Below are 14114 nucleotides of genomic sequence, written 5' to 3' on the forward strand. Positions count from 1 at the left end.
GTGGGTTCCACCGGGCCAAAGTGCTCCGAAGCGTCCAAAAACGCAACAATGGGTCGGAAAGGTTATGGCCTCCGTATTTTGGGATGCACATGGCATAATATTAAAAGTTAGAAAATCGTTAGACTCGCTGTATCGACCTAAAAGGAGAGTATGTTGAAAAATAAAACCGACTTTGGCCAAAAAAAACGTCTCCGTGTTTCCTTTTTCAGGGACTTATCAGACTTTTAGTTGAAAAATTATATTTTCAGGTTCAAAGTTAATCATTTTTGTAGATCATTCGTCTTTTGGCTTCAAAATTCAACAATTTGGTAGAAAATTAACTTTTTTGATTGAAAAATCAACTATTTAGTTAACAAATGAAACTGTTTTGTTGAAAGTTTTATTATTTGATAGAAAATTAACTTTTTTTGTTTAAAAATAATATTTTGGGGTTGAAAATTCAACTTTATTGTGGATAGATCGTCTTTGTAATAATCTAATTTTCTTGGTTGAAAATTCATTTTTTTTATTAGAAATGGTACTGATTGGTTAAAAAAATTATCTTTTTTGGTTGAAAAATCATCTAATTACTTTAATTTTGATCTACCTCTGTTAAAAATGCATTTTTAATCTTTTTTTAAGATTCACCTCTTTGGTCGAAAATGTAATTTCGTATTGAAGTATCGTTTTTCTTTAGCCCAAAATTAATTTTGTTATCTGATAATTCAGCCATATGATTTTAGTTTTGAAATGTATCCTTTATACATGTAAAAATAAACTATTTGCTAGAAAATTCATGTATTTGATTAAGAAATTAATATTTCATGATTGAAAATTCGTCCATTTTTCTGAGGATTCATCTATTTTGTTGAACATTCTTTTTTTTCTCGATTAATTTAACTGGTTGAAAATTCAGATTTTTTAGAAAAATTGATCTTTTATGGCAGAAAATTTATTTTTTTTTAGTTGGAAATGAACTTTCTTGTTGAAAATTCAATTTTTCGGTCGTCAGTTAGATTGTCTTTTTAAAAAGTCGTCTTTTTGGTTTAAGAGTTCAACCGTTTTTGGTTAAAGTTTAATCTTTTTGTTTGGAAATTCTACTATTTTGTTGAAAATGCATTTTTGCAGGTTATAATTCAACGATCTTGATAAAGTCATCTTTTTTGTCAAAAAATTCGTTCTTCGGCTTAAACATTTTTCTCTTTTGGTAGAAAATTCAACTATTTTGTTGAAAATGCCATATATTTCGACTTGAAATTGGTTAGGAATGAAGATAGTTTTTATTGAATTTAATATGGTATCTACAATCATTTATTTTCAAATAAATTATGGGCTACGTTACTTTTTGGTGGGGGGGGGGGGGACAAGTTAGTGGACTACAGTCAAGAACGGAGGGGGCGGGATCGAAAATTTGATTCTACTACAGAATATTGCAGCAAAATATATTTTACTTGGCTGGACAATTATGAGCGACGCTTCTATTGTTAGCTTAGATTACGAGAAAGCTGGGAAGTAAATGACATCAAAATTTCAGATATATTATAGCAATAAATTTAATATACATTTTTTGGAAAACTGGAATGAGTATTTTAATTGATGAAAAATGAGATGAAAAATTTATTTTATACGTATAAGAACGTACTATTCAATTAATGTTTTTCAATTTGATTTGTTTGCAAATATTAAGAATCAATCTTCTATATTAACATTTTGAATTTAGAAATTTGAGTATCTTACCAAATGTTGTGAAGGTTTTGCGAATAGCAGTAACAGAAAACCTGTTAGTTTGTCGAAGATAGTCGGCGAGAGTTGACATCGCAAGAGCAAAAAGATATTTTCCCAAGTAGGGCAGCGAGGAAAGAAGTCCATTCTGACAAAAGAAAAATGAATTAATTTCACATAGAATTAGCATTTTATGAAAATTTCAGGTATTGAAGAATATTAAAGTCTACCTTCAAAATGAATTTTTTGCTTTGAATAAAATTAAAGCTTTCTTGTTTAAACTTGAACAAAATTTGTCAACTCTACAATTAAAATTTACAAAAAGCTATTTATAAATTTGATTTTTCTCAAAGGTATAGGAAATACTGATTTATTACCTCCTTAATGTTGAAATGTAATATATTCTTCATATAAGTCGGTAACTGGTTCACAACCGTGAAATAACCAAAGACACTACAGGCATGGGTGATAATAATCGCCCAGACTGGGGGTGATGTTAAAATCGAGATCCATGGCACTGCAAAATGCTGTAAAATAAGCAATAAAAATGTATGTTCATATGCAAGTAAATCGAAATTACTTTTTGCAAAAGAAGTTCTAAACCACTTTTGAAAGAGGAATTCTGAAACTCTTTTAAGAATGTTTCTCAGATTCTAATACAAGAGGAATTCTGAGCCAATTTTACAAGAGAAGTTCGGAGCCTCTATTATACAAGAGAAATTCCAAACCACTTTTACAAGATGCGTTCTGAGCCTTTAATACAAAAGGAATTCGAAGTAACGTTTGCCAGATGTGGGGGTATGAGCCATTTTTACGTACTTGTTCGGAACTGTTGTTTCGGAGTTTAATCACTTTAAGGGCATGTGACACAGCTAAATACCTATATTGGCGACCTCATTTTATCAGTTCACTGAATGTTTTTTTGAACCTAAGAACTTTTTTTGTAAATAAAATATCGAGCTGAAACTTTGGGAAATGTATTAGAGTAAAATAAAGTACGTTTAGGTACGGCATTTCGGTAGGAACTTCACTGAAAATTATTTTATCTTTTTTATGAACCTCGACATTTTTATTTTTTTGAACGTCCGAACTTTTTTTATACATAAAATATAAGGTCTCAAACTTTGAGAAATGCAAGAGCCGAAAGAAAACTACGTTAAAGTACAAAGCTTAATAATAAAAGATGTAAAAAAATATATTTCAACAATCAATTCCAACGGCGTCAGCCGGTAACGTTGTACACGAAAATACGAAACCTGGCGGCCACTAGACGAGACTCTAGAGGGTTCGTATTTTCGTGTACAACGTTACCGGCTCATGCCGTTGGAATTGATTGTTGAAAATTTTTTTTATATCTTTTATTATTAAGCTTTGTACTTTAGCGTAGTTTTCTTTCGGCTCTTGCATTTCTCAAAGTTTGAGACCGATCTTATATGTATAAAAAAAGTTCGAACGTTCAAAAAATGTCGAGGTTCAGAAAAAAGATGAAATAATTTTTAGTAAAGTTCCTACCAAAAGGCAGTACCTAAACGTACTTTATTGTACTCTAATAAAATTTCCAAAGTTTCAGCTCAATATTTTATTAAAAAAAAAATCTTAGGTTCATACAAATATTCAGTGAGCTGATAAAGTGAGGTCGATAATATAGGTATTTGGCTGTGTCACATGCCCTTAATCCAAGAATAAGTTTATTTGATGAAGTAATTGATTCTTGAAATGATATAGTGGTACCATTGAAGCCGGGGATCAAACTTTTCAAAAATCAAGTTTCCGTTCGAAAGTTAACTTTACTATTAAAGGATCTGAAAGTAGACCGAACCAGCGCTCGAGCAGTAGCCAAGAGTGGGGATGACGCGCAGAAAACGCAACGAAAGACAGAACGGATTCCCTTCTCTCTTTCGTCGCGTTTTCTGCGCGTCATCCCCACTTCTGGCTACTGCTCGAGCGCTCGTTTGGTTCTGCTTTCCAAGCAGCCTTCAGTTCATACTGTTTACATAAGGATAAAATAATAAAATAATAATACTTTGATTTAGATTTCCAGTCAGTTCCGAAGAAATACGTTCTTCCTGCAGTCAATTCAAAAAATAAACTTATTCCACTCACACTTTAATTAATATTGCAAGTAAATAATTATTTAAATTATTAAAATGAAATTGTTAGAATAAGCAAAAACAGAATATTACATAGATTGGGGCGAAAGGCGGCGTTTTCTGACCAGCAATCACGCAAGTCAGGCATCGCCGCCATTCGAGTTGCTTCTTGAGTGATTCGCAGTCGCCTGTTTTAACTTTTTAGTCTAGGATTGAAAAAACAACTTTTTATGCGCGTGTTATGAAAAAAAATGGAAATAAGAATAAGAAGCTGATTTAGAAAAGCGAATGTAAAAATGGTAAGATAGGTACCTTTTTAGTTGAAGTATTTCCAATTGCTTCTTCAATATATCGCCTCTCACTGTCAGAGATTCGAGGATGCTGTGCAGGCGAGTCGAATACGAGCAAAAACCATGAAACGCTCCACACGAATCCTATTCCACCCGTAACATAGAAAACTGATTGCCATCCCAAGGAGGCAATGAGATAACCACAAATTGGCATCGTAATGGCAGCACCCAGCGAAGAAGCTAAGAGAAAAGGTGTGTCTTGTAATAATGTAATAGCAGGCTTGAGAGCTAGGGAACTTTACTACAGAAACTTGAACAATTTTCCATTTGTAAACTGATGGGTGCAGGTTACTTGTAACGGTCACTCCCTAGACTCCTTATTACAATCCTTAGATAATTAAGAGTTTCATTCCATATTTCTTCGAATTAAATCGCAGGACCTGTTCCAAGAGGTAACTCTGTACAGATCAAGAAATTTAAAAATGCAATTCTACACTGAAATCGAGGCAATTACTTTAAAAAATTAGAACATTCAGGAAAATCTATTATCGTTGTAGTATTCATATATGAAAAAAGTGCTGTCAATATACGTCTCAAAAGTCTCGCAATCATTATTGTTGAAAACTTGGTCAGCTTTTCATTACTTACAGTTTTTTTATATCTCAAATTTTACGTTTTAAAAAATTACTCAAAATAATATTTGTGCTTTTTACTACTCTTTCGCGGTTAAATGCAAATGTTCAAATTATCTAATAAATTATTCGAGATATAATGCATATTTTATGTTAGTGCTTTTCACTAGAAATTAGTATTTAAAAAAAGACCTTTTATACAAAATCATACAGTTTCGAAGAAGACTGAATATTTCTAAAAATTATAGGTTGTGTTTGTATTTTTCATTGAGAATTAGCATTTTTAAACAATAATCATCACAAAAACTCCCAATTTTCAACAATTTCAGATTATGTTGGCAATTTTTTACACAGGAAATGTTTTTCACCGGAAGTCATTTATTTATAACAAAAATCACAAGAGTTTTCAGATTAACCTTCAGTATCATTCAATTTACCATTTTTTGTTTTTTTGGCGTTTGATACCGAAAATTGATACTTTTAATGCAAAGTCATTTGATTGCAAAGAAGATACACCATTTTTTTGTTAAAAATTTGTTCCGTTTATTGATTGAAAATCAATTTCTTGAACTAAATATTTAACTATTTCTTCTAAAATGAATGTATTTGATTAAAAACTCGTCTTTCTAGTAGAAAATTAATTTTCTTGGTTGAAAATTCATCTTTTTTTGTTGAGAATTCCAAAATTCGGTTTAAAATACATGAATATACTTTGAAAATTTGTATTTTTTGGTAGATCATTAATATTCTTGACAGAAATTTCAGCTTTTTTAGTTAAAAATATAACTAATTGGTTTATTTTTTTTACTGGAAATTTAATTATTCCATTCATGGTTAAAAAATTATTCTTATTTTAGTTTAAAATTTAAACATTTGATTGAGAATTATTGTTATTTTTTGAAAAGTTGTCTTGTTTCATAGAAAATTAAGTTTCTTGTTTGAAAATTTATCTTTTTTGTGAGAATTTAACAAATAAGATCGATAAAAATTTAAGTTTTCGGTTGAAAATTCATAATTTTCATTAAAAATTCGTATTCTTTAGTTGAAAGTTAATTTTTTAACTAAAAATTTAACTACACAATTTTTGGTAGAAAATGCACTTTATTAATTGAAAATTCAACTACAATGACTTAGTTGAAAATTGTTTTATTTTAAAAACATTAATATTTTTACTAAAAATTGAATTTTTCCATTTGTGGTTGAAAACCTTGTTACTTCAAAACTCATTAGGGGGGAGGGGGTTCAACTATTTGCTTACAAATAAATTTTTGTGGTTGAAGATTCATAATTTTAGTTGAAATTTAACTATTCCATTTTTTGTAGAAAATTTATGTTTATATTAGTGGAAAATTCATGTACATATTTCAATGCACATTTTTCGACTTTTTGGTTAAATTCAAGTATCTTTGATTTGAAGAAAAATTTTTTAGTATGAACTGTTACATTTTTGTTGAGAATTCGTCTTTTTATTTGAAAATTTAATTAATTGTTTGGAAGTTGAATTAACCTGATAAAAATATAAGAATAGATCAAATGCTTGTTAACTAGTTCTACACCATAATCCTTTAATTATTCGAGTCCAATTTTTGCGCACATTTATAAATGATAATTTTACAAAAAATGAATTATTTTTATTGGTCATTGAAATTGTACAATGAAAAGTACTTTATATTTTGAAACACGCTTTATTTTATCTACTGACGAAAAAACGATATTCTTTTTCTCTTGAACTAAATAAGGAATTAGATAAAAAAACAAGCCTTACTTTTAAAGATCTTTACTACATTGTATTTATTAATATTTATAAAGTACACAAAAAGGCGGATTTTAAATATAAATTAGTCCCGAATTAGTATCGGGAAAATTTAATGTATTTTTATATATAAGAATTGAAAATTATGTGCAATTTCCCCGAAATTTAAATTGCCTCACTGCATATATTTAATTTAAAGTTTAAAATTTAAATTCTCAAATTAAAAAAAAATTAGAATTTGAACTTAAATAATTAAAAATTTTTGAGTTTCATTTAATCATGATTATATATTTTAGTTTGAGTTATATTATCAGAAAAAAGCTTGAAGGTAAAATTTCTGAATTTCAAAGGATTGCATGTTGGATATTTAATTTTTCAAACAGGATCATTTATTCATTGGTATGAGAGATCTTTCGGTAACTATTTATAATTAGCCTTCGCTTCCGATTGTTCAATTTTGAATTTAGGTAACTGCAATTCGAATACTTTGAGTTTATAATTTTTAAATTTATATTAAAAATTTAAAAGACTAAACTTGAAAAGTATGGAAAAGTATAGAATAGAAAACACATTTTTATTTTAAGCACTTGAAGTTAGAAATCTATGAATGCCAAACGCTCGATTGAACGCCTCAAATGAAGGCTCTTTAATTTGAACCAATTTTTTAATTTTTTAAAAAATTATTTAGTTAGATCAATTTTTAAAGTTTACGTTTGAAATCACACTAAAAGCTTTTTTTACAGAAGCGATCAGAAATTCTTTTAGTTCTAAAGTTCTCTTAGAACAGGTCCTGCCTCAATATCTTAAAAACTCACAAGCATCTCCAACCCTGACAGCAGTCTTTAACTTTTTATTACTCCACTCAATCTATTTAAAAAAATTCGTATTCAACGTTCATGTAAAAGTACATAACTAGAGATAAATAAATAATTAAAATATTTTAAAGTAATTTATAACGATATGATTCGTAACTGAATCATTGTATGACGGTGGTAAGTAACATGCACACGGTTCAAAGTAAAGTTGTGTCATTATTTCAAGGCCAGGGAGCTTGAACTACTTTCTTTAAAAAAATCAACCAGTGTCTTGGTTTCATTTACTGGAAGTTCCAGGGAACTATAAAACCTGTTTTTAAATTGGAGAGAAAAGTTATAATGATAACTAGAAACTGACACAGGTTATCGGAAACGCAATTGTTTTAAAATAGAATCTAGACTGAGAAACTATTTCAAGCTTAATTAATATCTATCTGCAATGAGTGCATTATAGTATTAATGATCATCGTACAAAGTTTCCATTATTCAGACTGCATTCTTAGGATGCAAGACATCGATAAATTAATAAAAATAAAAATTGTATTCTCTATTGCATACCCATCATGTTCGATACGAATTTGCTGCGCTCGTTTGGTGGAATCCAGAGAGCTGTCATTGGATGAATTGCAGGCCAAGTGGCGCCCTACAAATATATTAAAACTAATTAATAATTGTCATTTTTACGGTCCTTTTTATCACAAAAATGATGAGATGTGATTGAAGAAGGGACATGATTCAGGGTGTTGGTTGCACATGGATTTTACGTTTATTCTCCGTTTTTTAGCGTTTCGAATGAGTAGTTTTACAGTGAGTAGAATTTTCGGCCCCAAAGAAGGCTTTAAAAAATAGTTCAATTTTCATCCACAAAATTAACTTTTTAATAAAATAATTGATTTTTTAACGACGCGTAGTTCAGTTCTTAACCAAAAGAGATTAATTCTGAACGAAAGATTTAAAATTTCGTATTTCATGTATGAATGTATGAATGTATGAATTTTCAATCCAAACGGACAAATTTTCGACAAAACAGTTAAGTTTTCGACTAAAAAAGAGGACTGAACAAAACAGTGTATAAAGGATAATTTACACGAAGGGTGTAATTTTTAATCAAGATAGATGAATTTCCATTTAGTTTTCATTTAGCTGAATTCAACTAAAAAGCACGAATTGTGAACAGAATAGTTTAATCCTCAACCACAGTGAGGATTTAAAAAAAGAAGATACATTTTCTGCTCAAAAAGACGAACTTTCAACAAAATACATGAAATTTCCACCCCAAGCTATGAATATTCAACACAAAAGTGAATTTTCTATCAAAATAGTTTCATTTTTAACCTAAGTGTCGAATTAAAAAGAAATAAGAAAAGACAAATTATCAACAACATAGTTGAATCCACAGCCATTAAGATAAATTTCCAAGAGAGAAGATTCATTTTCCACCCAAAACACGAATTTTTAACAAAATAAATTATTTTACACAATACAATTTTAATTTAACTTCGACATTAGAGGTTTTCAACAAAAAAGTTAATGTTACACCATTTAGTTAATTAAGAAAAAAATAGTTTAATTTTTAACAAAATAGTTAGATTTTCTACCAAAATAGTTGAATTTCCAACTGAAAAAGATAAGTTTTCAATTGAAAATGAAATTGTCACGTTTTGAGTTTTAAAAATTATTTTAAAAAAAGAATTTTCTTTTAGTTAACATTAAAGCAAAAAGAACGAGTTTTTATCAAAATAGTTGAATCCACAGCCAAAAAGAACAATTTTAAAAAACGAAGACTAATTGAGTGATGCCATTTTAATTCATGCAATAAGGTCTGCATGAGGTCAGAATATTTTGTCATGAAAGTATGTTACGCTAAACTCAAACTGAAGGAACAATTGTTTCACCATTTGGCTAAACATTTTTTTTCAAGAATAATTGCCAAAATATTTTTTTAAATAATGCAGTTTTTACCAAATATTCTCAAACGCTGGCCGTTGACAAACAATTTTTTTCTATTGGAAAAATCATTTTTCGAACAAAAATCAAAATTGTTGATTTCTTCAAAAACTACCAAAGAAAAGAGTAAATAGCAAGGAAAAAAGTCGTTTAGAAATGAATTTTCTTTAAAAAAGCCTATTTCTCTTTTTTAAGATATAGGACTACATCAATTTATATACGTGTTTACTCATTCATGATTATCTCGATCCGGATACATTACCGCCTTTCAAATCACAATGATCTGGAAGATATGAATACATGATTTATAAAATTACTCAGGTAAAAATATAAAAGATAGTTCCTGTAAATTTTATGAAAATTTTATTTAATTGGCTGAATTACGGCGAGTTGACGTAAAAAAGACAAAAAAATAAGTTTTGTTAACAAAGTTTTTCGAGTTTACTCTGAATACGGAAAAAGCTATACAACTTTTTTGTTTAGAGAAAAAATATGTGAAATTAAATGTCCTATAAGAACATGAAATTTTAAAATAAAAATTAGAAACTTGTTTCAAAAGTATCCAGGGGACAAAGCTTTTTATCGGAAAAAAGTATAGGAAAGAATAGGAATAATGGGATGAAAGCGAACATAATTGTCTTATTCGATTGATATAGACTTTTTGCGTCCAAAAGATTTTGATTTCGCTGGATCCAAATTTGAATTTAGATTTGCAAAATTCAAGATGGCGGATTTATTTTAATTTTCCAGTGTGAAACGGAAACGCGTAATGTGCCACATCTCAGAAAAAAAGAATTGGTTCGGTATAACCAAAAATGGAAATGAAAAGTGAACAGAGGAGATAAGGCTGATATAAGCCCTAAGACATCAACAGTTTAAAAAAATCGCAGCTCGTGTTATATTCTGTTAAATATGACTGAAAATGACAGTTATTTTTACTTTTAAATTAAGATATCTCGAAATCATGACGTATAGAAAAATGTTGGAGAACGGATTCGTTTTTACGACATCAAAATCCTTGTTGGCTACTTAGTCTGGTTTTTGGGTACAAATTTTGACAGGCTGTGTTATTATTGTAAGATCCTTACTAGGCAAAATCCTAAAAGGACCCTCAAAGCTGCCACTACTGTAAATCCGAGTGAGGCTGCAGCTGGTGTAAAAAGAGTAATTGCACTAGAAAGTAGCATACTGTATCCAAAAACTCTTCTAGCCCCAATAATTTCCGCCAATCTTCCACCTGGAATTTCTGTACAGATGTAGCCCCAGAAGAAACTTCCAAATATCAGATTTTGTTCGTATTCGTTCCACCAATATCTTGTTTGTTCTCTTCCTTCCTGCAAGTTTTCAGATTGAAAGTGATTAATAATAACCCAAGCAAATAAAGTCCCATTGGGATTCCGTCTCAAGTCCTGCTAAATTACTGGGTATGAGATAAATTAGCACAAAAGTATCAACTTTCCTGAACAATCTTTAGAATTTTAAATAGGTATGAAAGTAGTAAAAAAAAATCCCAGTTTTTCCCCCGAAATTTTCATACGTGCTGATGGGGCTTAGGTCCACAAAAAGCAGTGCTGAAATAGGTCAAAAAATTATTTAGGATTTGTGAAAATTTATAAATAATTAAGTAGAACTCTTCCTATACTTTCGTCCTGAAAAAATTCTGCTAAAAAAAGTAAGTAGAACTTTTCCGGTACATTTGTCTTTAAAATGTCCTAGTTAAACGGGAAATATTTTGTACTTATTATGGTACTTTAGTCCTATTTCAGTACTACTTTTTATGGACACAAATCCCATTGACAAATGTAAAAATTACGAAAGCCATAAAATATATGTTTTTTATTTTATACTGTTGTCCCAAAAATTATTGAGTGCAAATTTAATAAGAGTAAAGTATAATTTTTTTGCTACTTTTGTTGTAAAAAAATCCTGCATGAAAAAAATTATGTGTACAATTTTCGATACTTTTGTCCTAAAAAAGTTCTAGCGAAACAGGAGATCTTTTGAAATTTCTGGTGCTTTAATCCTATTTCTGCTCTACTTTTTTGACACATAAATCTTATCAACACTTGTAAAAATGTTGAATAAAAATAAAATCGAACTTTTGTAGCACTTTTATTTAAAAGAAAAATTTCAAATTTTTTGTATTTAGTCCTACTTAGGCAGTCATTTTTTTGTATTTTTATTATTTAATTTTTATTTTGTTGATTCCTATTAGAACTTGTGGAAATTTTGAAAAAATAGAACTTTTCTAGTAATTCTGTCCATATTTAAAACATTTAAAATTTGCAAGAAAAGTTGATACACTGTAAATCTCCGAGATATTATTTATCTGAAGTTGGATAAAAGCGATGCAAACAATTGAAAACTACATTTATCCGATGGCACATAAATTGTATCACAAAGCGGATAATAATTATCCGTCGTTAAATAATTGTACTTTTCAATTGTTTGCAGCGTTTTTATCCAACTTTAGACAAATAATTTCTCGGGGATTTACTGTGTACTTAAGTATTGCTTTTTCTTATACCCGCAGTACTTTAGCAGTACTTGAAGCCTGAATCTCAACGGGATCTCAATGGGGCTTTGTTTACTCTGGTGATTTTTAAATAATAATAATTGGGGAGACTAAAAGTTATGTTTTACAATCATAATTTGGACAGATGAAAATTGTGTTGAATATCCCGAGAAATTAACATTATGGCTAAATTTTCTTCAGTCACATGAATTTCAGTAACTGAGAATAAGAATTATAAAATTTCATACGCAATATAAAAATGTAAATTAATCAAGAAATCTTACTAGTTGAAGAGGTGTTCCATTACTAGAATTCCTGACTGGAATGTTTCCTGTTTTGTTGGGTAAAATAGCATTTTCAGATGCTGTCGTCAAATTGGAATGTGAATGATTTGAAGGATAAACCATTGCAACCATAGCTATGGTTAAATTCACTCGAAGCATGTAGTTTATCATGAATCCAATTATCACCATTATGTTCAGCACCTGACGACACGTCAGCCCTCCTGAAATAAAAATATGATAAGGAAATTAAAAGAAAATCTCCAAATCTATATTACTCATATCAATTCAGTAGAAATATTAATTTTTAAACAAATTTTATATCAATTGTTTCCCAGTTTCCTAGAAACAAATTATTTCCTTTTCTTTCGATTCGAAAAAATCCAAATTTACCAACTCGAATATTACCCGCAACAAAAATGACATGTTTCTTCTCTGTAATGACATCCTGTAATGCCTGACGTAATATTGAGGCTAAAGACTGCAGAGATCACAAAACAATTTTTACGTAATCGAGCAACGTCAGTTGTAGAATTTTTTTTAATTAATCTTAACCCTTCTTCTTAACCACAAGAAATACGATACTACCAAGCGAATATAGAATATTGTTTTCATAGCCTTTCAGTTTTCTCATTATATTATTCAGCAGCACTTAAACCAATAATTCTGTGTCAATATAATTTTTGTGCCGGTATTTTACAATAAAACAATAACAAGGAAATAAATGGTATCTCTACAGAAATTATAAATTCTAAAAGTCCTTTATGTTTGATTAAATTCATCTAGTTTATAAGATAAACATTCTTTGTGAGTTGTACCAAATCAAGTGGAAACGTTCTCAGAGTCTTCTAACATTTTCCACGTTTTATTTTCATATACTTTTTAATCTTCCGAACCTATATTACTGCTTTTGTTTGAACTTTGGATTCGACGATGCAATTATCAAGCGATGGAGAATATCTAATAGACCCGGGTCAGTCTCGTGCACCCTCGGAATCTCTTAAATTTTATCGGTAGTCTCGATGAATAACTCTTTCTTACAACCACTAATTTTATTACTACTTCCAAGTAAGAATAAAACATGGAAATAAATAGATTATTATAATTTTAAATGCCGTATACAATTTTCTCATAAATATAAGATTTGTATAAGCATTAACAATCTATATGTATTAAGTAAATAAAAAGAATTCCAGGAATTCAGTTTCCTTATTATGAGGAAACTTCTCTGAAATCATTAGATTAAATTAATTTGTAAAAACAAATCACAAACACTTATTTAGGGCCGTGCATAAATTACTTTAATTCTTTTTAAGGGGGAGGGTGCAAAGATTTATCTATATTATTTCTTACAAAACACATTTTCAAATCTAAGAATCACTTCAAATGAAAAGTACAAACTATTTTATTGTAAACAGTATTACTTGTGATTTACTTAATAATATTAGTACTAATACACCAAACTCTCGCATTCAGTCCAATGTCGGGGGTTGCCTTCAAATAGCCTTGGACTGAATTCGGGGGATCGAAACGTAAACAGTCAGGGCCGTCTAAATCGTTTTCAATTGGAATGCATGCTATTGCTCAATTTATTTGACTTCGTCAAGCATTCTAGAAAGCCCGAAAAAGGAGTGATAGAGAACGAGAGTTTGGTGTAATTATTATTATTACACCATTAAGCCGCCATTGATCCAGAATTCTCGTGTTATTTATGTAAATAGCACGTTTGTTCCGCATACTTTTCTGTCCTGGCATACTTCTCTAGCTTCTTTTATGTCCATGCATTTTTTCATGCAGACCCTCGTGTTTCTGTGACTTCTTATGTCTCTTCTAACTAGGGTTTCATTTACACATTCTAACCATTCTTTCCGCGGTCTACTTCTGGGCACGCTGCCATTTACTTTACCTTGAATAATATTATAATTAATACTGTTACTAACGATATCATTAAATTTAATAATGATACATTTTCGAAATAATAATAAATGAATAAATAAGTAAGGGGTCATCGATAAATTACATAAGGTGTTTTTCTAAAATTTTAATCTGCCTCTCCCCATGTAAGATACCCTGAGATTTGATCCGACGCC

General features: G+C 29.6%; 1 protein-coding gene across 2 annotated transcripts in view; it reads right to left on the reverse strand.

Moving 5' to 3' along the window:
- The window catches only part of LOC117179571 (sialin), a 228916-nt gene that overhangs the window by 3298 nt on the left and 211504 nt on the right, over positions 1-14114 (reverse strand). For both annotated transcript variants that reach the window (XM_033371504.1, XM_033371503.1), the window contains exons 2-7: positions 12028-12248; positions 10317-10562; positions 7840-7924; positions 4104-4321; positions 2079-2228; positions 1717-1849 (exon numbers count right to left, since the gene is read on the reverse strand). In XM_033371504.1, coding sequence (XP_033227395.1) covers positions 1717-1849; positions 2079-2228; positions 4104-4321; positions 7840-7924; positions 10317-10562; positions 12028-12248 — 1053 coding nt within the window. The remainder of the gene's footprint in view (positions 1-1716; positions 1850-2078; positions 2229-4103; positions 4322-7839; positions 7925-10316; positions 10563-12027; positions 12249-14114) is intronic.

Source organism: Belonocnema kinseyi, chromosome 9 (genome assembly GCF_010883055.1).
Source record: "Belonocnema kinseyi isolate 2016_QV_RU_SX_M_011 chromosome 9, B_treatae_v1, whole genome shotgun sequence".
Taxonomy (NCBI): Eukaryota; Metazoa; Arthropoda; class Insecta; order Hymenoptera; family Cynipidae; genus Belonocnema; species Belonocnema kinseyi.